This window comes from Cuculus canorus, chromosome 3, assembly GCF_017976375.1.
Source record: "Cuculus canorus isolate bCucCan1 chromosome 3, bCucCan1.pri, whole genome shotgun sequence".
Classification (NCBI taxonomy): domain Eukaryota; kingdom Metazoa; phylum Chordata; class Aves; order Cuculiformes; family Cuculidae; genus Cuculus; species Cuculus canorus.
Genome location: NC_071403.1, coordinates 8,529,114 through 8,552,844, shown reverse-complemented (window position 1 = coordinate 8,552,844; position 23,731 = coordinate 8,529,114). Strand labels below are relative to the sequence as shown.

General features: G+C 43.6%; 2 protein-coding genes across 2 annotated transcripts in view; both read left to right on the top strand.

The window, feature by feature from the left end:
- The window catches only part of CILK1 (ciliogenesis associated kinase 1), a 32,549-nt gene extending 24,128 nt beyond the window's left edge, over positions 1 to 8,421 (top strand). The window contains exons 13-16 of the mRNA XM_009567786.2: positions 322 to 473; positions 2,344 to 2,472; positions 4,406 to 4,519; positions 5,586 to 8,421. Of these exons, the coding sequence (XP_009566081.2) occupies positions 322 to 473; positions 2,344 to 2,472; positions 4,406 to 4,519; positions 5,586 to 5,740 (550 nt within the window). The 3' untranslated portion in view covers positions 5,741 to 8,421. The remainder of the gene's footprint in view (positions 1 to 321; positions 474 to 2,343; positions 2,473 to 4,405; positions 4,520 to 5,585) is intronic.
- Positions 8,422 to 11,017: 2,596 nt separating this feature from the next.
- LOC104065331 (glutathione S-transferase 3) lies at positions 11,018 to 23,560 on the top strand. The gene is made up of 7 exons (XM_009567788.2): positions 11,018 to 11,063; positions 16,044 to 16,150; positions 17,629 to 17,680; positions 18,454 to 18,586; positions 20,346 to 20,487; positions 21,760 to 21,891; positions 22,817 to 23,560. Exons 2-7 carry the CDS (start codon positions 16,064 to 16,066, stop codon positions 22,958 to 22,960), a joined length of 690 nt encoding a protein of 229 aa, XP_009566083.2. The 5' UTR covers positions 11,018 to 11,063; positions 16,044 to 16,063; the 3' UTR covers positions 22,961 to 23,560.
- Positions 23,561 to 23,731: the final 171 nt, after the last annotated feature.

The following is a 23,731-nucleotide window of genomic DNA, read 5'->3' as shown; positions in this document are numbered from 1 at the left end:
CATTTTGACATATCTCACACGTATAAACTCTTTTAGGTGACTCTAAGCTGCAGTTTCCATGGATCATCCACAGTAGAGATTTACAAGCGATTTATGAAGACTTTAAAAGCACTATATAAGGGAACTAGAAGCACAAATCTGATTTTCTGGGGCATTTTTATGGCTTCAGGCTGAAAATATTCCGTGTTGTCTGTGTGTTTATGCTGTAGAAAACACAATTTAAGGAAATGATTTCTGGAGATGGGATAGGCATGAGAAGACTAACTGTGGATAAACATGTGCTATAAGAATTGGACTAAGTGTGGAATTTTTGTGTTACAGATTTGAAAGTATTTTGGACCTGAAGCCTTCAGATCCTGTAGGCTCTGGCAGCAGTGCACCTTCCCACATGACCTTTCCGCAGCAGGATGCTCCCACATTGCGAGTTTCTGCAGCAAAGCAACACTACTTGAGACATTCTAGGTATCTACCTGGTTAGTAGAAAATATTTGTTTCTTTTTCTTCCTGTAATTCCAACAGCAGTATGAAATAGTCATTGGTACATTGGGCTTTATCCTTTGAGCTTGTCAAATAGGGCTACTGCTTAAAGAAAATGAAGAGGGAAAGAGCTTTGCTAATGTAGATGGCGTGATATAATATAAACTCCATTCTAGCAGTCTAGTGCTTGATGAATCCTGCTTACAAAACAGGGACAGGATTGTCGGTACTTCTTCCTTCTGCATAGTTTATACGTTGAAGTGTGTTCAAAAATGTCTGTCGATGTGCCAAGCTATTCCCTGTTACCCTAAAAAGGATAAGACTGGTCTTCTCGACTGGAAACTAAAATACCTTAAGTTTACCTCATGAGTATGTAATGTCATGAACAACAGAAGCTAACTAGTGGTGGAAATGTGGTTTGCTGTAGCTTGGGGTTAAATAGAATCCAAATCCCTGTCTCTGTAGAAGAATTCCATGCCTGTCTTCATGTTAACCTCTGCTATACTAAGACCAAGACTGGGGCAGGATAAAAGTGCAAGTGGTGGACAGCATGGCTGCCTGTACTTTAAAATAAACTGAACATACCTGCATCCTCTTTTGTAATTTCTGTTGATAAAGGCACTATTAGCTGTTCATTAACTTGTAATCCAAATGCTTCAAAATTAATTAGAAGGTATTGTGATGGTAAATCCAGTCTCTTTTTTCCTCAAACAATGAGTTTCAATGACTTTCAAATGGGATCACTTAAGTGGAGTTTTGGTAGCTAAAAGATGTGTTGTTAGAAGAAGTTGTAAAACACATTGATCCTGAGCCTGCTTTTGCTTCGGGGTAAGTGGTAAGCGCATCCTTGCACGTTAGATAGATATGGGATGCTTATATATGGGATGGATGTATATTAAATACAAATAATATGTGACATAGGAACTCCACAGCCAACTGTTTGCACCATCTGAGGTTTCAGTAGATAAACCAAAGAAGAGTACCGTAGTATGAGAAATGTAATCCACCAGTATTTACTCTCAGGTTATCTTGTCACTGTTAGGGTAAAAGCTGTAAAATGCTGTGTTTGATACAAAGCTTAAGTTTCATTACAAAGCAAGGTTCACTTTCTGAGACTTGAGAGTGTTTGTGGCCTTGATGTAAGGATTGTGTCCCTTGACATAAGCAGCCATTGATGCTTGTGGGACGACAGACTATTGTCTTGCAGGAATAGGGCCTATGGCGAGTCATAGCATTCCTGTATGAGAGGATGGGAAATAACCTAGAGGCATAGAATCATAGAATTATTTGGTTGGAAGAGATCATCAAGTTCAACCGTACCAGTCCACTACTAAACCCTATCCCTGAGCACCTCATCTACCTGTCTTTTAAATACCTCCAGAGATGGTGACTCCAGCCCAGATGGCGCCCACCTCCCTGGGCAGCTTCTGCCAGTGCCTGATAACCCTTTTGGTAAAGCAATTTTTCCTGATGTCTAATCTGAACCTCCCCTGTTGCAACTTGAGGCCATTCCCTCTCATCCTATCGCCTGTCACTTGGGAGAAGAGACCAACACCCACCTTTCTACAACCTCCTTTCAGGCACTTGTAGCCAGTGACAAGATCTCCCCTCAGCCTCCTTTTCTCCAGACTAAACAGTCACAGGTCCCTCAGCCGCTTCTCATAATGCTTCTCCAGCCTCTTTGCCGTTGCCCTTCTCTGGATGCGCTTCAGGACCTCAATGTCCTTGTAGTGAGGGGCCTAGAGTGAAGAGGTTTTAGTTCACTCAACAGGACAGCTGCTCTAAGATTGTGCATTGGACAGAATGAAAGGAACCCTGTGTAACAACAGAGATTTCAGTGTGGTAATTTTTGCATTTTTGCAATAGGAATAAGCACAAGGAATAGCATAGTCTCCACGTCAAACAAAGAGTCGGCTCTGTCTAATCCCTGGCCCAGTTCTGGTTTGTCTGGAAAAGCGTCCAGTTTGAGAGGAAGTATTAGCAGGATGAATTCAGGTAAGAAGCTGTGCTTAACACTCTGAAAAAAGATAAAAGGTGATGTCTTTGCAGTTCCAGATAGCTGTATTTTAGGGTCACCCATTGCTAAGACATTGTCAGCTCTGAAGACATTTGCTACTATGTGTGTTCTTTCTGTTGGAATCAGTTGTGAGCACTGTTCCTTGGATTTGAAACTACCTTAAAATGAAATGTCTTCTAATGAATCCCCAAAAGTCTGGTTTGAAGTACCACATGCATAGAAGGTTGGACACCCAAAATGCTTTATCTCACCTTCGGTTTCCCTCATCAGTTCTAATAAATCATATTTTCAGGTTTCCAAATTCTTCTAGCCCAGCTGGTACGTAAACGGTGATAGAGGAGGAAGCTGGTCTGAATTGAAGTAACTTTTTTATGCTCTTTTTATGTCAATAAAGTAATTAAAATCTATCATCTGTCATCACATCTTTTAATTGATGCTGTTTAAAATAGTGGAATAATTGTAGCTTTAAAAATTTCAAACAAAAAGCAGAACTCTTTGATTTTTCTTCTTCAGGTTTTGGGGGCATTTGGTATTTCAGGTATTTAATCCCTATTGTTTGATTTGATAATTTGTAGATTTTTATATTAGATTTTACCAGATACACTTAAACATGTAGATGTTTCTAGATTGTGTCTATGCATTCCCTCTCTAAAACTTCCTTGGCTTCAGGTTTTCATGTGATGTTACAGTTGTGCAGTGCAGTATTTGTCTTGCATACATTGTATGAAATCATTTTGAGAAAATTTATGGAATCTTGGCCCAAACAAGCGTTTTCAGCCTTTAGAAACTCCAGTTTAAAAAAAAATAGAAGATTTTGGATGTAATTTAATCAGAAACTTGGTCTTTAAAGATTCAAGATGGAAGGATGTTGTAAATTGCTGAACAACATGAGAACCTTTATATATAGCACACATCTCCTTCCTGGCTTTTCTACAAGCTTTTGCTGCTTTGTAGCTGCGTAGGAAATCATTGGATCTTTCCATTTTTTGTTTACTAACGTCATTTCTCATGATATGCTTTGCCAGTGCTCTGCTGCTCCAGTGACATACGTGCAATGGATCTGACCTGTGCATGCTGACTTGTTGAGTGACCTGGTGTTCTATGACTCTTGACTGTTTGGTTTACAGCTATTTTTGTTCCATTTTCTATGGCCTATCCTTCAGGTCAGCCAGATCCGCTCCTGCTTGTCTTAAGGAGAAGTTTTGTAGCTGACTTTCCAAACGTGGGACATAGATCTGTCCCAGTTTATTAAGTTGCACTCTTACTGGCTTCAGTAAGAGCTTTGAGTAGCATCAGAGCCCCAGATTCACTGCACAGAAATCAAGAGTTTCTTCACAATGAAGAAACCAAGTTTCTTCACAATGAGGGTGGTGAGGATCTGGCACAGGTTGCCCAGGGAAGTTGTGGCTGCCCCATCCCTGGAAGTGTTCAAGGCCAGGTTGGATGGAGCCTTGAGCAGCCTGATCCAGTGGGAGGTGTCCCTGCCCGTGGCATGGGGTGGGACTGGATGGGCTTTAAAGTCTCTTCCAACCCAAACCATTCTATGATTATATGAAAAGTGAGTATACTCATAGGACACAGTTGCTGAAAGTCAAACAAAATAATCCCAGACGAAATTCTAAGTTTTGAAAGCTTTGAGAAACCTTTGAAAAAAGCTGAGCTGTCAGGGAGATGCAGAAATTACCCTTCTAGCAGAGCAATTTATGCCTGTCTTGCATTCATCTTGGATGCAGTCTGATGCCGACAGTCTCCTGAACACAGGTTTACGTAGGATCTGTGGATTTCTAGTGTCTTCAGTGAAGTTCTTGTTTTCATCGGTCCATCATCAGGCTTGGCCTTGAATATGAGTGCACACCTTTGTGTGGGAGATCCACTGTGCTGAGCTCAAGCGTTCCTTGCTATTTCTTTCAGGGCCCATAGGATCAAGCGTTCTAACTAGTGGTTGTATCCCTTCATTTCTGAAGAAGGAAGTAGGCTCTGCTGGGCAGAGGGTTCAGTTAGCACCAGTTGTGGATCCATCTTCTGGTAAGTATAGTACCAAAGTTGTCTTGGTCACTTGCTCGTTCCTGTGGTGATGCTGTATACGTGCAGCGCTGAGCTGCACATCTTTGCTTTACTTTATTTGTAAATGCTTGTCTGACTGGAACTACAGTTAGAACGTGGCAGAACTTCGTATGGAAAAGGACTTGGTTTATTTTTATGTTGTGTGTGAAATATGTGGATTTGTCCACAGGTGTTTCTGTGGGACCTAGAGGTTGTTGTGAGAGCTGGCACAGAACTTACTCTTGTCAAGTCAAAGATGGTCCGAGGCCTGGAGCACCTCCGCTATGAGGACAGGCTGACAGAGTTGGGCTTGTTCAGCCTGGAGAAGAGAAGGCTCTGAGATCTTATAGCGACCTTCCAGTACCTGAAGAGGCTACAAGAAAGCTGGAAAGGGACTTTTTTCAAGGGCATGGAGTGATAGGATAAGGGGGAATGGCTTTAATTTGGAAGGGTGAAGATTTAGATTAGACATTAGGAAAAAATTCTTCACGGTGAGGGTGGTGAGACACTGGCACAGGCTGCCCAGGGACGTTGTGGCTGCCCTCTCCCTGGGAATGAGTTCAAGGCCAGGCTGGATAGGGCCTTTGGCAGCCTGGTCTTGTGGGAGGTGTCCCTGTCTTTGACAGGGGGGTTGGAACTGGATGGGCTTTAAGGTCCCTTCCAACCCAAACCATTCTATGATTCCGTGATTCTATGAACTACTGTCAGAACCCTGCAGAACTTCATACGGAGAAGGACTTGGTTTACTTTTACGTTGTGTGTGAAATATGTGGTTTTGTCTATAGGTATTTCGGTGGACTTAGAGATTGTTGTGAGATGTGGCACAGAATCCACACTTGTCAAATCAATAATATGAATACTACCTTTTTGAAAAGGTTTTAGGGGTTGGATCCACTGTTGTTTCACAACAGCAAATCATATTAAAAAAGGAGGCTTATTTCTTGAAGAAATAAGGATATAAACCTTCATCCAATTGCTGTTCAGTGTGCACAGCTACTCACTGAACCTTTTATCTCATTATCTCATGGCGTTTTCTTTTCTCCCTTAGATTATGCTTCTCTGAAGTCAGCAAGACCCCATCCTGGACGGCCGTCATTCAATTCACCTACAAAAAGCACCCCAAGGTTGATGCCTCTGCCACCACCAGCTCAGCCCATCCATGGCCGTGTTGACTGGTCTGCAAAGTATGGTGCTCACCGGTGACGCAGGGAAATACTCGCTGAACCAGTGTGTGTTTCCCATGAAATGGTGACTAATGTGAGACAATTTGATACTGTTTTATATACCTGTAAATTTAAAAGAAACAGATCTTCTATGAACAAGACATTTCCAAGGATTTTATTACCTTTTTTTTTTACTTTTTTTTTGTATTAATTTCAATGCAATCTTGTACCTTTTTGTATAAAATTGTTTTGTTATATAATTGGGTCCAGTTATTTTCATAAATCTGACACATTTTGTATATATGGTGTAGGGCATTTGGCAGTTTTATACAATAAATTTTTATAATGGACTTTTTTAAAATTTAACTTTTCCTTTATTAAATTCAAATTTTTTATAAAAGTAGATAAAGAAAGCCAAGTGGTGCAATACTGCAGTGGAAGAGAAGTGCTGAGGAAGGGGCATTCATTAGACTTTTTCTGAAGCTGATGTGCTAAATGAGGCTGCATAATTTCAGTGATGCCACGTCTTGATGCCATGCGTCTGTTGTCCTGCAATCATTTGCTTTGTACTGGCATCAAACAAATGAGTGACGACCAGCCTAAAGGCTCCTTTGCAGTCACTGGGACTGCTGAAAGGGAGTGGGAGATGCTTTGTTTTCATTTATTTTTGCCTTTAAAAGGTTTTTGTTGGACTGCTGCCTGGCTTTCCAGTTCCATTCCTTTGCTTTTACCAAATTTGGGGAATCTGTGTGCTTGGTAAAGGGTGAATCCCCTTCTGTAGATCTGTTTTCTGACACAGTGCTCGGTTGTCCTCCGTCAAAGTTGCTTCTTGGCATTGTTCACTACGGAACAGAAGGTAGACCTACCTCTGTTAAAGTGTTCCAATGATTTCTAAGGAGAAGAATCAGATCCTGCTTCTTCCCTTTTTTATTGATGTTGGGAATATAAGATCTGAAGGCATAGTTAAGACAGTATTAACAATTGTAAAGCTGATTGCAGAGGAACAAAGTATTAGCGATCTGCTAGCAGCAGAGTTTAAGAAAACAATATTTATGCAGCTGACTTGGTTTTTACAACTTTTTAAAGTCATTTATTGAAAAAATATCTGAAGGAAATAAGTCAGTTCAAGCTTACTTCAGTCATTCACTTCAATACATCTTCACTTACTCAAAATGTGAGGAATATGTCAACTTCTGTAGTTTAGGTCCCTGGGCTCTACTGGGGAAAACGGGACCTTGCCTGAATCTGCTAAAAATGTTCTGAAATTGTGGTTGATTCCACAGAAGCTGATGCAGCTCTTTGAACAGCAGTTGAACTCAGTTTATAAGAGAAAATGAGTTATTGAGTTATAGAGAAAAGAAAATAGCCCCATAATCTTGTGTAAGCCTCCATTGGAAAGGAATGCTGGAGTCCAGCCATCAGCAAGAGGTTCACTAAGACCATAGGCAGCATTTGGCTGTTCCTGCACCAACTTGCGCAGAAGGGAGATGGAACGGTGTGTGGAAGAGCATCTTTTGTGGCTGTGTTGTGGAACAGCACCACCAGAGCTGAAGTGTGCTGGGAAAGGCAGCTTCCTGCAGAAGCGTCCAGAAATGCTCCCATTTCAGGAAACCTCATCCGAGCTCGTTTTATGAACGGAGCAGGCAACTGGGATATTTATGAGACTTAAATCCCATCTAAAGGGATCAGAGCGGGTATTGTTCGTAGCATTGGGCCATTCTGAAGGAGCTGAATGGCAAGGGTGTGGGTGAGATCCTCTCTGTGGGATCGGCCGGCACCCATCGGGGGTGGCACTGCGTGTGCTGGCCTTTTTAACTCCTTCCCATGGAGAAATGTGGGACTTGGCAGAAACTCTCCCCTATAGTAGGCTGCTGGCTCAGTGCTACAGGAGAGAGCTGTGAGGAGCTGTGGTCACTGCTTAGTCCACAGCGAGGCAGTATGAGGCAAAAAGGGACCAAAAGGGTCCATGTGTTTAAAAAAAACCCATGCGTCTAAGACTTACATATGCCAAGGACATGTTACGTGTCCGGCTACTCTGTTATTTACTCATAGCAAATACTAACTCCAAACCATACCTAACTGCTTCCAAAACAGAGATGCCAATGCATAGCAGTGAAATAAAGCAGCCATTTGATTTCTAAAGCACACACTGATGGTGTCTTTGGGTAAGTGGAAAGGGAAATATTTATATTTGTGTTAGAACTGGAAAGATAGTTGTTTCTCTTGATGGAAATAAATATCTGTATTTATGCCTAGATATCATTTAATTTATTTTATCATTGATTAATTGCTCTGAAGAGACAACACCCTGAACCTGTCCTAAGTATCCCTGGACCTCAGTAAGCAGTTTAATTAGTCTGTTCCATACACTTCATTCCTGCTAGAGGAAGCAGGAGATGAACAAGTCACGGGAACAAGCTGCTGAGGCTTGGACTCATCCTCCCTAACCACAGGCATGTAAGCGTGAGCTCCTTGGCTGTGAGCAGACTGTTCAAACCAGTGGGGAGCAAGAATCATGTCAAGAGAAATTCAGCTCACCTGAGAATCTGGTAGTCCTCTGGAGATTCCTGGGTCTCTCCACTAAGGATGGGGTCTACTCCACGTATTTAAAGTCATATAGGATGAATCTGAACCTGGCCTGTAATCTCTGAGCCATTATCAGCCTTGCAGATTTTCTTGACTCTTGCATTCAGGTTTTGGGCAGCCCAGCAAAAGAGGACGGAAAAAGAAATAGTGCTTATTTTGGCGTATCTCCTCTTTTCCCTAATTAAAGCCTTTCTTTTGGAGAAAAAAAAAAAAAAAAGCTAATAGTCTTGATATTCAGAATCACTGCTGCTTATTTTAACTTAGTGACACATAAAATTAGCTATATATAAAGGCAGCACTTGCAGCCCTTCACTCAAAAAAATTCCTACTGGAGTTGGAAAGGGTATGAACTGAGTTGACTGAGCTGTGTATTTCACTGCAGTGTCTCCGTGTGCAATATAGATATTGAGAAGATGGAGGTTTTTATTATACCGAAATCCGGACAAGCAGCATATCTGAGAGTTTGTCATACGTAACCTACTACTTTGTCTTTTAATATTTAGCAGCATCTTTATGCAAAAGTTCTTTTCAGAATTCTACCGTTTACGTTTTCTCAGGCTTGTGTATAACATGCAATGATGAATGTTGGAAATAAAGGAGCCTGATGGGAGACTCCTTCACCTCTGTAATCCAGATTTTGGTTGCAAAAATATTGTCTAAGTGCCATGATGTCAGCAAACGAAAACCCCAAGCCAGAAAAAAACCCACCTTCATGGTATTTCTGTATCTAATGAGGCTGTTGGTGTGAGTAGGATGTTCCATAACGTGGGGAGGAAAATGTATATTGAAGGACCATTTTTGCATTCACGTGGAAGGAGAGAGGGTGGAATTGTCAGAGTAAAGAAGTAACAGTTCTTGTTTGCTGAGTGTTTTTTGTTCAAAACGGTTATAAATGGTCATTTCAAGCCTTCTGTGTCGAGTTTCCTGCCCAGAATAAAGTTACTCTTGAAGAAATACCCACTGAGCCTTGGTCTTCTGTTCAGTTTTTAATAAAAGCCGTTGTTTTGTTTGGGTTTTTTAGTTGTGGGTTGGTTGGTTTGTTTTTAATAAGCCTCACATCTGGTGCCTTCTCGGTGGGGCCCTCGCTCCTGCCGGCCCTGCTCTTTCTGCAGGTTCCTTGGCCGCGCGGTTGGAGTCTAAGCAGGTAATTTCTGCGGTTTGCTCTGAGCTCCCTGTAAAGCCAATGGCGTAGTCCTTGGATGTCAACTCTTTCTCCTGAAATGAACTGCAGAGCGGAATCGAAACAGAATTGCAGAACAGTAGGGGATGTTAGGGGCCTCTGGAGGTCATTTAGTCCAACCCTGGAAAACAGATTCACTTACAGCAGGTTGCACAGGAGCGCATTTACGTGAGTTTGGAATATCTCCAGAGAAAGTGACTCCACCACCTCTGGAAGTTGCAGAACACCTTGGAAGGACAGGCAGTTGGACTGATGATCATTGCAGGTCCCTTCCAACCTCTGCTTCTCCTTTTCCCTCCTCTCTCCTTCCCTCTCCCTTCTCTCACTGTCCTCCCACTCCCTTTCCCTCTTCTCCTCACTTTCTTCCCTCTCCCTCTCCCACCTCTCCCCATCCCTTTTCCTTCTCTCTCCCCACTCTCCCTCTCCCACCTCTCTCCCTTCTTCCTCCCTGTCCGTCTCTCACCTCTCCCCTTCTCTCTTCCCCTCCCACACCTTTCTCTCCTCCTTTTCCTCCCTTCCCTCTCCCACCTCTCCTAATCCCTAACCTCCTCTTCCTGTTTAGTTTTACTCCAAGAAAGACACTGAGGTGCTGGAACGTGTCCAGAGAAGAGCGACAAAACTGGTGAAGGGTCTGAAGAGCGAGTCTTAACGAGGAGCGGCTGAGGGAATTGGGGTTGATCTCTTGTCCCAAGTGACAGGATGAGAAGAAATGGCCTCAAGCTGTTCCAGGGGAGATTTAGGTTGGACATCAGGAAAAATTTCTTCACCAAAAGGGCTCTCAGGCACTGTCAGAGGCTGCCCAGGGAGGTGGCGGAGTCCTCATCCCTGGAGGTATTTAAAAGACAGGTAGGTGAGGTGCTAAGGGATGTGGTTTAGTGGCAGATATGATTGGTTGGATTCGCTGATCCAAAAGGTCTTTTCCCTGGTGATTCTCTGTATAAGATTGATAGTGTTTTCGAGAGGAAAACAATGGCAGACTGCCCCATGCAGTGCCTCACTTGGATGTGTCTGCAGACTTGGAAGCTTGACTACCCTACGTTCTCCTACAAATGGACCTTGAGCTTGTTTGGAGGTTCTAGCAGGGGAGCGCAGCTACCGTATACCCTTGGACCGATGAACGGTTCGCCTCTATCGGGGAAGGTCGTCCTCTTCGACCGAGCGCGCAGCTTCGGGAGGGACGCACATGGAGCGGTGAGGGAGGAAGGGGACACCCGCCTAGCCAGCCAGATCAGCCGAATCAACCCTGGCGATCAATGGGGTGACAGATGTCGCAGCCAGATCGCCCTCACATCCAGAGCTATACTGTAACCGCGCAGCTATATAAAGCTCAAAACTCTAAACATTTTCACGTCACGGCGAGGTGACTGCAGCTGGAAATTCAGTGATTCGGGGAAGAAAATTAGCTCTTTGGAGCGGTAAATGTTCGAGACAGAAATATTTCAAAGGATTTAGCCGTCTTTTCGCGTTGTTTCTCCTTCCCAGGAGCCTTCGCTCTATATGCAGATAAGCTGTTTGCTATTGGCGGGCTGCGCCGCTCCCGCCGCCTGAGTGCGCTGCGCCTCGGGGCGGCCTCAGGGACAGCGGGGAGAGCGGGAAGGTGGGTGCGCGCTCCGCTCCGCTCCGCTCGGCCCGGCCCGGCCCGGCTCGGCTCAACTCGGTCGGCTCGGGTCGGCTCGGCTTGGTCGCCTCGGCTCTGCCGGCTCAGCTCGGCTCGGTCGGCTCGGCTCGGTCGGCTCGGCTCAGCTCAGCTCGGTCGGGTCGGCTCAGCTCAGCTCGGTCGGCTCGGCTCGGCTTGGCTCGGTTTGGCTCAGCTCGGTCGGCTCGGCTCGGCTTGGCTCGGTTTGGCTCAGCTCGGCTCGGTTTGGCTCAGCTCGGCTCGGTTTGGCTCAGCTCAGCTCGGTCGGCTCGGCTCAGCTCGGCTCGGCCCACTCGGCTCGGCTTGGTTTGGCTCAGCTCGGCTTGGTCCGCTCGGCTTGGCTATGCTCCCCTTAGCTCGGTTTGGCTCCGCTCAGCTCAGTTTGGCTAAGCTCAGCTCAGCTTGCTGGCTCAGCTCGGTTTGCTGGCTCAGCTCGGCTCGGCTCGCTATTTCGGCTCGCTATTTCGGCTCGGCTCGGTTTGGCTCAGCTGAGTTCTGCTCAGTTTGGTTCGGTTCAGCTCCGTTCTGCTTGACTTAGTTCAGCTCGACTTGGTTTTGCTCAACTTGGTTCTGCTCAGTTCTGTTTGGCTTAGCTCGGTTCGGCTTGGTGCAGTATGGCTCAGCGTGGCTGGGCTGGGCTTGGCTTGGCTGGGCTCAGTTCCACAGCGCAGTTCAGCTCGACTCAGCTCAGCTCAGTTTGGCTCACTGGTTCAGCTCAGTTCAGCTCAGCGTGCTGGCTCGGCTCGGTTCGGCTCAGCTCGGTTCGGCTTGGCTCAGCTTGGCTGGGCTCGGCTTGGCCTAACTTGGCTCGGTTCAACTCAGCTCAGTTTGGCTCAACTCGGCTCAGCTCAATTTGGCTAACTGTCTCAGCTTAGTTCAGTTCAGCTCAGCTCGGTTTGCGGGCTCAGCTCAGTTTGCTGGCTCAGCTCAGATCAGCTCGATTCAACTCAGTTCTGCTAGGCTCAGTTCAGCTCAGTTTGGTTCTGCTCAGCCTGGTTCTGTTCAGCTCAGCCCGGTTTGACTCGGCGCAGCTTGGCTGGGCTTGGCTTGGCTTAGCTTGGCTTGGTTCGACTCAGCTCACTTTGGCTCAGTATAACTCAGCTCACTTTGGCTCAACTCGGCTCAGCTCAGTTTGGCACGTTGGCTCAGCTCCATTCAGCTCGGCTCAGCTCAGCTTGCTGGCTCAGCTCGGTTTGCTGGCTCAGCTTGGCTCAGCTCAGCTCACTATTTCGGCTCAGCTTGCTGGCTTGCTTCAGCTCAGCTCACTTCAGCTCAACTCCAGCTCAGCTTAGCTCAGCTCGGCTCAACTCAGATCGGTTTATCTTGATGCAACTCACTGGCTCAGCTTGGTTCACCTTGGCTTGGCTCACTGGCTCACCTTGGCTTGGCTTGCCAGCTTGGCTTGGCCTGGCTCAGTTCGGCTTGGCTCAGCTTGGCTTAGCTTGGCTCAGTGTGGCTTGGTTCGACTTGCCGGCTTAGCTTGGTTTGGCTTGGCTCAGCTTGCTGGCTCAACTCGATTTGCTGGGTTGATTCGGCTCATCTTGGCTTGGCTTGGCTCGGCTCAGCTCAGCTCAGCTTAGCTCGGCTTGACTGCTTTCCTCGTGAGGTGGGAGCCCGCTGTGGACCCGCAGTGGCCTGTGGGGTCTGTGAGGGGAGGCACCGCTGCCTCGCTGGTTAAAAGCCCTGCTTGTTTCTTTGTGTATTACTTACTGTGTTCTCTATGTGAATAATGTGGGTTTCCATGATTTCTCTTTCCCCATCACCACCCTGATGTCCCCTGGCTTGCTTGGCTCTCCAGGCGGAGAAGGTGGGTGCAGGGATGGGTTCGGTTTTGCCATTCGGGTCTCGGGTCAGGAGATAACATTCTTGGGCTGCTCATCCCAGACTTAAATGTTTGTAGAAGGAATGCGTACTCCAGCATTTCTTATCTTTTACGTGAGAGCTTGCTGTGGTCTACTCTTTGCCTCCAAGTCCTCCCAATAGTACCAACTGTTAGCATTATGGCTCCCCATGTAATCATAGAGTCATTTAGGATGGAAGAGACCTTTAGGATCACCAAGTCCAACCCTTATCCTAGCACTGCCAACTCCACCACTAAACCATATCCACCACATCTACACATCTTTTAAATACCTCTAGGGTTGGTCACTCGGCCGCTTCCCTGGGCAGCCTGTTCCAATGCTTGACAACTGCTTTGGTGAAGGAATTTTTCAGAATATCCAATCTAAACCTTCCCTGGTGTACCTTAAGGCCACTTCCTCTTGTCCTGTCTCTTCTTACTTAGGAGAAGAGGCCAACACCCTCCTTGCTACAACCTTCTTTCGGGCAGCTGTAGAGCGCGATAAGGTTTCCCCTGAGCCTCCTTTTACTCAGGCTAAACAACCCCAGAATAAGGCGAATCGCTCTACATCTTTTGTCTATGAAGAAATCATCATGAATGGAAGAGGTTGGAGTTGATGGCCTGGGAGGGTGCTACCTGTCATAGTTGAGTAGGGGACTTTCCCCCCAGGCTGGTGTTACATGGTGCAGGGTGGAGAAGAGTGGTGTTGTTGGGCTGAGGGATGCTGAGTGCAGGCAGTGAAAATCAGATCCTGGAGGCTTGGATCTGCAGGATGTGCCAGGTGCAGCTGGTCTCCTGGCCCTCCTCAGCAATGTTCTTCTGGTCTGAAGCGGCTAATGTGGGAGCAATGGCTTGTGGCACAGATATTTACGTTCCCTCTTCCTCCCTGTTAGGTGCAGTGGCCTTCGTAAATCACAGCAAGGGAATGAATTCAGATCCTTTTTTCCCCAAGCCCCTTTTGCTCTTGAGCTATCAGGCTGAGGGCCAGCAACCTACCTGCAAATTGCCATTTTCCATTCTTTATTTTAGGCGAGAAGAGCATGGGTGGGCAAAGCTCTTTGCCTGTCCACAAGGTGTTCTCTTTCCATCAGATTTCAGACCATAAGTTGGACTTTTCCATGGCAGGCTCAGTCTTTGGTACCAGAATGCTACATCTTGTTTCAAAGCTTTCTGATCTCTCTGTACCTACAAGACAAGCATCCACCAGGTCTTTACCTTCTATTTGCCTTTGCTGTGTCCTTAGCAACAGTGATTTTCTTATGTGCGGTGAGATGCCGTAGGGGCATGTCTTGGGAAGGTGCGCTGAAGAAAAGCAACTCTTCTGCGTCTTTACTTTTTTGAACCTCAAGTTAACAATCACCTTTGGCTTTTTTTCTCTTTTATTTTTCTTTTCTTCTTTTTCTGTGACTTTAGCTATATTACAAGCACCTTCTGTTTCATTCTGTTCTCTCATGCAGTTCACATTGATACTTTTCTGTTCTCTTTGTGCTGGTTTTGGTGGGGTTTGAGGTGGTTTTCTTCCTAGTAAGGTGGGAAGTGCACGTTTAGCTGGGAGGGGGCACAGCCAGGATAGCTGGCCCAAAGAGGCCAAAGGGGTATTTGATACCATATGACTTCATGCTTGATATTTAACTGGAGAAGCTGGCCACGGAGAGGCAGGGATTGCTGCCAGGGTGGATGTTGGTTTTCCAGGTGGTAAGCGCTTATGCTGTGTTTATTCACTTCGCATAGTCCTCTATTGGAATTGTTGTTATTTTTCACTTCCTTTGCTGTTCTGCTAAATGGTTTTTATCCCAACCCACAATTTTTACCCTTTCTTCTTGATTATTCTCCCCACCCCACCAGGGCCACGGGGAGGACTGAGCAAGCAGCCTGATGGGTTGGGTTTGTTGCTGGCTGGGGCTAAACCACAACAGTCTTCTCTTCTGTTTCTCACGCACAGTTATAGTTATTAGGAGTATAGATGCTACAGTTTCATTTCCAGTGACTTACCTAGGAAGAAGTGGAGACCTGTAAGCAGGCATAAAGTGGTGAACAGCCTGACTCATTTGAATTCCTGTGGTCAAATGCACTCTTGTATTTTGTGTCCTGTTTCTGTGCTTGTTGGCTAACAAGCACATTGCTTGCCTCCTGTGTGCTCGAGGTCTTTCAAAGGTCATTGTTTTCTCCTCCGCTTATGAAGGAGCATTTGCAACACTGGGAACTGGAGGTTATTGTTCACTTGCCAACAGGCTCTTTTCCAGGATGAGTTGAACTGTGGACTGGAGCGACAAGAAATCTCCCTGAAGAGTGAAAACAGCTCACAGTTGCAGCAAAGAGTTGCTGTTACAGAGTTCTGCATATGAAATACCAGTTTGATGAAATTTGGTGTTTCCTTGGCTTCTGGCTCTACAGTGGAATCCAGTTCTTGCTGAGACCTTAATGCTAGTCTATTAAAAAAAAATAACAATTAATAGCCTTGGTTTTGAAGCCATTCAAGAACTAAGTGCTGCTTGCAAAGCATGGTATATTTGATCAATTATTTGATTTAGCAAAAAATACAAGCAGCAGAAGTAGTGTAACAGTCCATCTTTGTATTTTAATCAGAATTATTACAGAAGAAACTGGTTATTCTTTCAAAGTTTCTGCTGATTCCAGATCACATACTTACCCTGGATCACCACAGCTTAAAGGAAAAGTGAGAGGCTTTGAAAATATGTTTCCACACTTTTCCCAAGTATGCTTAGAATTAGATATCTTGGGCATTTCTTTCTCGCCTTTGATTGAAACTTGGCTTTCAGTGGTCATTGAGGAACTCTAGTGCTAAAACTTACATTTTCTGAATTTTTAGGGATTACTTTATCAGTAACTTTATCTTTTTTTTCTGTTGTCTCCTACTTAGGAACTTCATGCTTACTTTTCCTGAATTGCAGGGGAATGAAAAGGCAATGAAATATCGTGTCTTGACTGTGCGGCAGTAAAACCTAACCAGTTTAGACAAACTTTACTGAAATGTTTTGTTTAAAACTAACTTAAATTTTTGTCATGTGAGTGACCTGTGAGCAATTATTCCAGCTGCCATCTAATTTTGATATCTTTATTAACTTTTATAACTCTTTTAGGTAATGAGAAGTTTGAAATCATGGCTGGAAAACCGAAACTTTACTACTTTAATGGAAGAGGCAAGATGGAATCAGTTCGCTGGTTGTTAGCTGCAGCTGGTGTTGAGGTTTGTTTTTAGTGTTTTAAACTCTCTTTCTTGAGGCACACGAAAGTATGGCTTCAAGTTGCATGTCTTCTGAGCAATGACACTGTAGACTAGTTAATGCAAGAATGCATAATGCTTAATTAAGCGTTCAATTACTGACCCAGAGCTGCTGAGCTGAATGGTAGAGGTGTTCCTAGCATAACAAGTATTATCTTTGCCAACTAAAACAACAAAGACTGTTTTCTCTAGTCATTCTGTTTTCAGCTGGATGCTCATACACTGGTTTTATGTCATTTTTCACTCCACTGGCTGCATCCTCCACAATAAGCTATAGAACAAAATATGTTTTGTCTTATTTGCATCGTTTAGATGAGGTTTAACAGGGTTAGGTGAGCAAACTGACCTACATGTGCAGGGAAGTTAGACATCTCAGAGCAGAAGGAAAAATATTTGAGTAAACTAGAGAAGCAAGCCACCACTTTAAGATATTATTTTTTTATAGATATAATTTGCTTATTAATTTGTGATCTGTCTTAGTGCTAAACTGATAGTTCAGTTGGAGGTCAGAGAGGACTAGTGGTTGGTCCGAGTGTTCTGTTTTATATAGTAGGCTGCTACGCTTCTTACGGTTACCCCTGTACCAAGGCAAGGAACCCGAGTTTATCAAAAAGAACACCAGTCTTTATTTGAAGGCCTTACAGAAGACACAGCAGACTGCTTTCTTGTATCATTTGTTCCTGTGTTTTAATTTCCTCTTTTTCCTTTTCCTTTTTTATTTCTCTTTTCCTTTCCTTGTCTTCCTCTTCTCCTCGTCCTCCTCTTCTTGCCTCATCTTCTGGGGTTTCCCCAGTACAGCAAGTCTTAATTATTAACACAAGTTGCACAGGTATTCTGAGAGAAGTTGTCTGAGGAAGGAGCCCTGGGAGCCCAGAGCTTGGCATCTAGGGACTAGTAAGCTTAATCATTTTCTAGTCTCCATGGACTACAGACGTGCATGGCACAGGCAAACACATACACACAGACATCTCAATGGTGTCTGGAACTGAATTCCTGTGTAAATAGCACCAATTGGACCAGCCATTCTCAGCCATATTGAATGTAACTACATTGTTCTGATCAATTTTATATCTTTTTGTTTCTCATCTAGACAATAATTCATCTTTAGGTGTCTTAAACATGCTTCCGTACTAAACTTCCCGACAGTCTACTCTGTATTGTTGACTTTCTCACATGAAATTGCCTGTTCAATACCAATCAAACTATCCTCACTCCAGTCCTCGTTGCCTATTTTTCTGCCTTTAGGAGCATTTCTCAAGTATGGCAGTCTGAGAGGTGTTGCCAATGCTTCTGCCCTTGGTATTTTCTCCCATAGAGCCATATCTGGAACGGAAGGAACTGTGATGTATATTGTCTTCCTTTTATGATGCTTTAAAAGTTTAGCTGTTTTAGAAGTGTGGAAAGATGCACATTTCCTCTTTTTCCTCATTCTCTTTTGTCAGTTTGAAGAAGAGTTTTTGGAAACCCAAGAGCAGTATGAAAAGCTCCTGCAAGGTGAGTCCAGTCCACGGGAACTTCAAGAAAGTTGTGACTAGACTCAGTCTCAGAGAAGACATGTGAAGAGAAGACTCTGAAGATTATGTGGGACTGTTCTTTCCACACAGCAGGGAACAGGAATAAAACGGAGAGCTGTGAACAGCTGCAGAGGCTGATTTTTTTTTTTTTCCACCATATGTAGACAGATGGAACTGAAAAATGAATGTCTTTCCAGCCTGGAAAGTTTCCTTGGCTTCTGGGTTGTTCTGTTCTCTCTTTGTCTACATGTCCTACCTGGTCCCACAAACTTACCCTGGACTTCAGTAACTTGCAAAACCTTATCCTAAAACTTCATTGAATGTCCTGATGTAGTTTAAGATACTGGTTATAAGGGAAGTATTTGGTAATCTGACATCTGCATCAACTGTATTTTAAATAATGAAAATGGGTTTTTTTAATGTATTTAGAATTAGACACTTTTTAGCAGTTTACACGTTTAATGTGATTATGTCCGCTATGTTTTGGTGTCGGCCTAAAAGCTGTCATACACAACCCTGACTGCAACTGCAGTGAAATTTTGTTAATGCAAAGGTATTAATCCACAATAATTGTGCTTTGCAGTTTAATTTTTCTGCACCGCTGTAATTTATTGTTTTCATGGAAGAACCTCAGTTTAATATAAAGAATACCCACAGCAAGCTCACCATAAAAGTAATGAACTTTTGAAGACGGCAAGAAATCTGACATGGAGTTACTAGATCCAGTAGAATAATGCGTGGCTTTCCCTTTAGGTGGATCCCTGCTGTTTCAGCAAGTGCCCATGGTGGAGATCGATGGGATGAAGATGGTGCAGACCAGAGCCATCCTCAGCTACATAGCTGCAAAATACAACCTCTACGGGAAGGACCTGAAGGAGAGAGCCCTGTACTGTAACAGTACTCTTCTTTAAATTGTTTTAGTAGCTTAAATACATATCAAATTAATTGCATAGTTGCACACCCAGAGGATCACCTGTGTGCCTCGGTGGCGACTTGTGGCGAGCCTGACGGGTTAGATGCAAGCCAACTGATTTGTTCTGATTCGATTATTTTTACGTAACAATATTTGAGGCAGGAGTTTATCGTACTTTGGTAAAAGATTAACATGGCTCGACACAGGTATTTGAGAGGTGACTGGCATGTAAATATTGAACTACAAAGCAATGGTTAGTTTTTAACTTTTGGCTGTAAAATGAGATCTGTCATTGGTTTTATCTTCAATTGCATGATGTTACACATCATTTGAAAAGTGCGTGGGGTCTTTGGGAGTTGCAGAGAGAGCAAGCTGTTGAAAAGAATTCTGGTTTCACCTGATATTATATCCCGGTCTTGGTGTTGTGCCTGTATGAAGGGGAAAAAATACAATTTGGCTATCTAAAAAGGTAGCCTTTAAATTTCAATTTTCTGTTGTTTTTGAAAAGAAGGGAAACTAGAAGCCAACTAATAAAGCGTGTAACTTTAATAGATACTTTGCAATAAACTGTCATTAAACAGTGGAAATGGTTGGAAAAATTGGCTGAAGCAGGTTCAGGGAAGCAGGAAAAAGACTATATGTTCAGACAGGAGACTGTAGCTAATAAGCCATAATTTCCTGTAGCTTGCATTCCTTGCATACCTCTTCCTTCAGATAGAATAATCTTCCATCAAGTTTTAGGTTTAGCCTGGAGCCTATTCCTGCTGTCTTACCAGCAAATATAACTGAAGTATATTTGTTGATTTGTTGTTGGGCAGGGGGGTGGAAGCATCAGTGTTCTGAGGAAGCCTTACTGCGATTAGCACGAGGTTTAAGTACTTTGGATGACTGGGTCTCGTACAGTGTGGAAGTACTGTTTTGGAAGACCAGATAGATGCAGGTGAGAAGGTGGCATACATTTATGGTAGCGGGAATATCTAGCTTCTATATATATTTATAAACTATAATATAATAATTTATAATATTCTGCAATAGATAGCTTCTTATTACACATAACATGTTTAATACTTACACAGGCTTTTCCAAGAAACTGTTGCCTGACAACAAAAACTGCAGTTAGTCTTATTACACACTAGGAACTCAAATCTCTTGTGACACAGGATGGTTAGAGGACTTTGTTAGACTATTTTACCAGGTATTTTATTCATATGCATGAGGGCTTAATTTAAGCTTGAGTCTTGTCTGTGGTACTAAACCTGCTGTCAGAGCTCTGGAAGACTGGATAAAAAAGATGATCTGAAGAATTTATGTGCTAAAAGTTTAGCTAGATGCAGAACCTGGTAAATACTCAGGTTTCCAATCTAATTATTAATCTGTTTATCACCACTTAGACTTTGGAGGAAACCCTGAAAGTGTGATACATCCAGGAGGCTAAGCCAGTTGAGGAGAAATCTTCTCATGGTGCTGTGTGTTTCTGTGGTGATTCTGAAGTAGACAATGACACCAAAGTACACCTCTGTAAAATCATGTTTAATCCCACACAATGAGACTAGTGAAGTGCCAACAACACTACAAGTGAGACTCAGACTGTGACATATGTTTTTTAAACTGCAAAAATAATTTTCATGGGGAGGGTGGGAAATTCAACTTTACAATCACGACACAAATCTAAGTAAACTCTGCTTGAGAAGGTGCCTTCTTATTTAAGGTTCTTGTTTGCTTTGGTTTCAAGGATTGATATGTATGTTGGAGGAACTGATGACCTTATGGGCTTCATTATGATGTTCCCATTCTTATCAGCTGAGGATAAAGAGAAACAACGTGCTACTATAGTTCAAAAGGCAACAAGCAGATATTTCCCAGCATATGAAAAGGTATGTAGGAGGATCATTTCCTTCCATTGTTCTGAAAGAATAACAATGAGAACACTGAGTATTTTACTAAAAGCAGAAAAAACAGAAAGGTGTCAGCGCAGGACTTTAAACCGGGACGTCATACTCTCTGCAGCAGGGAGAGATGATAGGGAGGTCAGAGCAGTATGAGACAACTGGGGCTGGGTTAAGTGCAGAAATCCCTGAGCGAGTTTTCATGGTCTGGGCAGTCTTAACATTCAGACTGAAGGCTGCAAGTATCCCCTTTGGCCTAAACCTGTTACAATCCGATGAATGTATAAGCATAGCCATGTGCAGTTAAAATGGCAACTTCCTGTTTTTAGCAGAAATGGACCGTGACTTGCATTGCAAAGGCAATACGGTTTTAGACTAGCTAATTGCCAGCTTTGTTTAACATTTCAAAAGTGTTTTGACTGCAGTAATACACAACTATCCCTGCTATCTTCTAGTCTGAGTGATCTGCTGCTTAAGCCGTACTGGAATCTTGATGTTTTTCTAATTGATCCTTTGAGAGACAGGACCCAGCAGGTGTTGAATCTAGTTTTATTCACCACTTATATTCACAGACAGGATGATCTGTCAGAATTAGTTGCTTTTCTGTAGTAAAGACTAAAGGAGAGACAGTTTCTGACTTAAATATCAGCTGTCCTACAGATGGCTGCCAGAGTTCATTTTACCCTAGACTGCATCCTAGCCCCAATGTTTTGGGCTTATCACCTCTCTTTTACATTTTCTATTTTCCCATTGAAGCTGTGACTACATAAAAATTCAAAAATTTTTAGGCTGGAAGGGAGTGGATAGCAAGGAAGTATCTAACCCAGTAGCCCAACATGCGTGGTCTCCTCGGGCTATAGGAAGGAGGGATCATAGAATCACAGAATCATAGACTGGTTTGGGTTGGAAGGGACCTTAAAGACCATCCAGTTCAAACCCCCGTGCCGTGGGCAGGGACATCTCACATCAGACCAGGCTGCTCAAGGCCCCATCCAACCTGGCCTTGAAGACTGATGGGTAAGAGAAACACCTGGTTTCTAGACTGCCTCTGTAAGTACTGCTCAGATATCCCATAAAACAATCAGTGACTGCAAGCACAGGGCCCACTTTCCCTACACTAGCTATATCCTTAGTTGCATGGGAGAGACAGATAAAAATGAAGTAATAAGTATCGTCAAAGATGGTGTGCCTGTGCATTTTGAAAACATCAACCCTGGCTGGCTATCCGCATCTGACCATTTTTCTTTATGACACTTCTAGATTTTGAAAGACCATGGGCAGAACTTTCTTGTTGGCGGCAGTTTTAGCTGGGCAGATGTTCATCTTCTTGAAGCTATTTTAATGGTAGAAGAGAAGAAGTCAGACGTGCTCTCTGGCTTTCCTCAGTTACAGGTACTTACACTAACAATACACTCCTAAGGCCAGATATACAATAAATGATATTTCAGAGTTTATTGTGTGTAGATAACTCCACAAAACAAGAGCATTTGTCACTCCTCTGTCGTTGTAGCCTTGCTTAGCTTGCTTTAGGAAGAATCGTAGAATGATTTGGGTTGGAAGGGACCTTAAAGATCATCTAATTTCAACCCCCCATGCCATGGGCACTGACACCTTCCACCAGAGCAGGCTGCTCAAGGCCCCATCCAACCTGGCTTTGAACACCTCCAGGGATGGGGCAGCCACAGCTTCCCTGGGCAACCTGTGCCAGGGCCTCACCACCCTTGTTGTGAAGAATTTCTTCCCATTGCCTAATCTACATCTTCCTCCTTCCAATTTAAAGCCATTCCCTCTTGTCCTATCACTACATGCCCTTGTAAAAGTCCCTCCCCAGCTTTCCTGTAGACCCTTTGGGTACTGGAAGGTTGCCAAAAGGTCATCCTGGAGCCTTCTCCAGGCCGAAAAGAACCTTGTAATATGTTTAATATAGCGAATCTCTTATTTTCTGGAGTAGTTCCTGTACAGATCTGAAGAATTTCACCTCCCTTTTTTTCCCCTTCCCTCACCAGTTCTGTGATAGCTTTAAGCAGAAATTTTCCGGATCACAAGAAGTGATTTGAGTAGAGTACACATCTGAAACCGCAGATAACTGTTTCCACTTCGCCCTGTATCAGTACAAGACAGAGAGCTGTTTTATTGCTGTTTAAAATAACAAGGCTGGGGTGAGGGGGAGTAAAATTCATTTATGGCTAAAACCGTATTTTTTTTCTTGCCTCCACATACAACTCGTTAAAGGATGTTACACAAATGAGTAAAATGGCTTTTTTCTTCTGTTACTTTCTGTTCTTTAAATACCATATATTTCTTGTTTACTTTTTAGGCATTTAAAGCAAGGATAAGCAGTATCCCCACAATCAAGAAATTTCTAGAGCCGGGAAGCCAGAGAAAACCTCTTCCTGATGATAATTACGTGGAGACTGTGAGGAGAGTTCTCCGCATGTATTATGACGTAAAAGCAAATTAGTGTGCCTAGCAAAAACACGTACTAATTGAGAGCGAAGATGAAGAGGTGTTCAAAAGGAGTTTCAGTGGGCAGTATCTCGTGTTGTCTCATACAAAATACAGTAGGCAGGCATCTTTTATAATTCTTTACTACTATCCTTTTTTTTTCCTTCATTCTTCTTGAGATTTTTCTTATAATATTAAGCAAGTGAGGTAGCAGCAAGCGTGCTGTCTTCCCTAGGACTCTTTTAAAGAGCAAAGAAGAAGGAAGTGTGAGTTGCTGCCTGACAGCTTCAGCACGTTCTGCTGCTTCTGAGGATTTTCTTTTGAGATCCAGATCAGATTTTTGTAGATGATTTGCTTCCAGTTCAGGCCTTTATTGCTTTTAATATCACGGTAGGCAAATGAAATGGGTGTTTTTTTAAAGAAAGTAGGAGGGAGATGTTTCTCTTGCCAGTTCTATGCAACACCAGTGACTTGTCTGAAAAGTCAGCATTGTGCCTTTATAACTAAGCTGCACTTTAATTACTGAGTTAGGAAACAAGTTGACTGACAAATGGCATTTTTGTGTAACTGCTGTAATTAGAGGATCTGTTCTAATCAAATAAACTTTCTATTTTTATGTGGTCATGTCATGTTGTATCATGAATAAAAGTTGGGGCTTGCAAATTTCATTTTTGCTTTTCTTGGAGGGTAAATCCTTTGGACTGATAATGAAGGGGATCCTTCATGCCTTGTGCAAAGGCATTTCATTTACATGTATAAACCAGAGAAGGGCATGTAAAGGAGAGGT

Coding starts and splice junctions, on each gene's coding strand:
- LOC104065331 (XM_009567788.2), top strand. CDS start 16,064: ATGGCTGGAAAACCGAAACTTTACTACTTTAATGGAAGAGGCAAGATG. Junction 17,681..18,453: donor GTATGAAAAGCTCCTGCAAG/GTGAGTCCAGTC, acceptor CTTTCCCTTTAG/GTGGATCCCTGCTGTTTCAG. Junction 20,488..21,759: donor ATTTCCCAGCATATGAAAAG/GTATGTAGGAGG, acceptor TGACACTTCTAG/ATTTTGAAAGACCATGGGCA.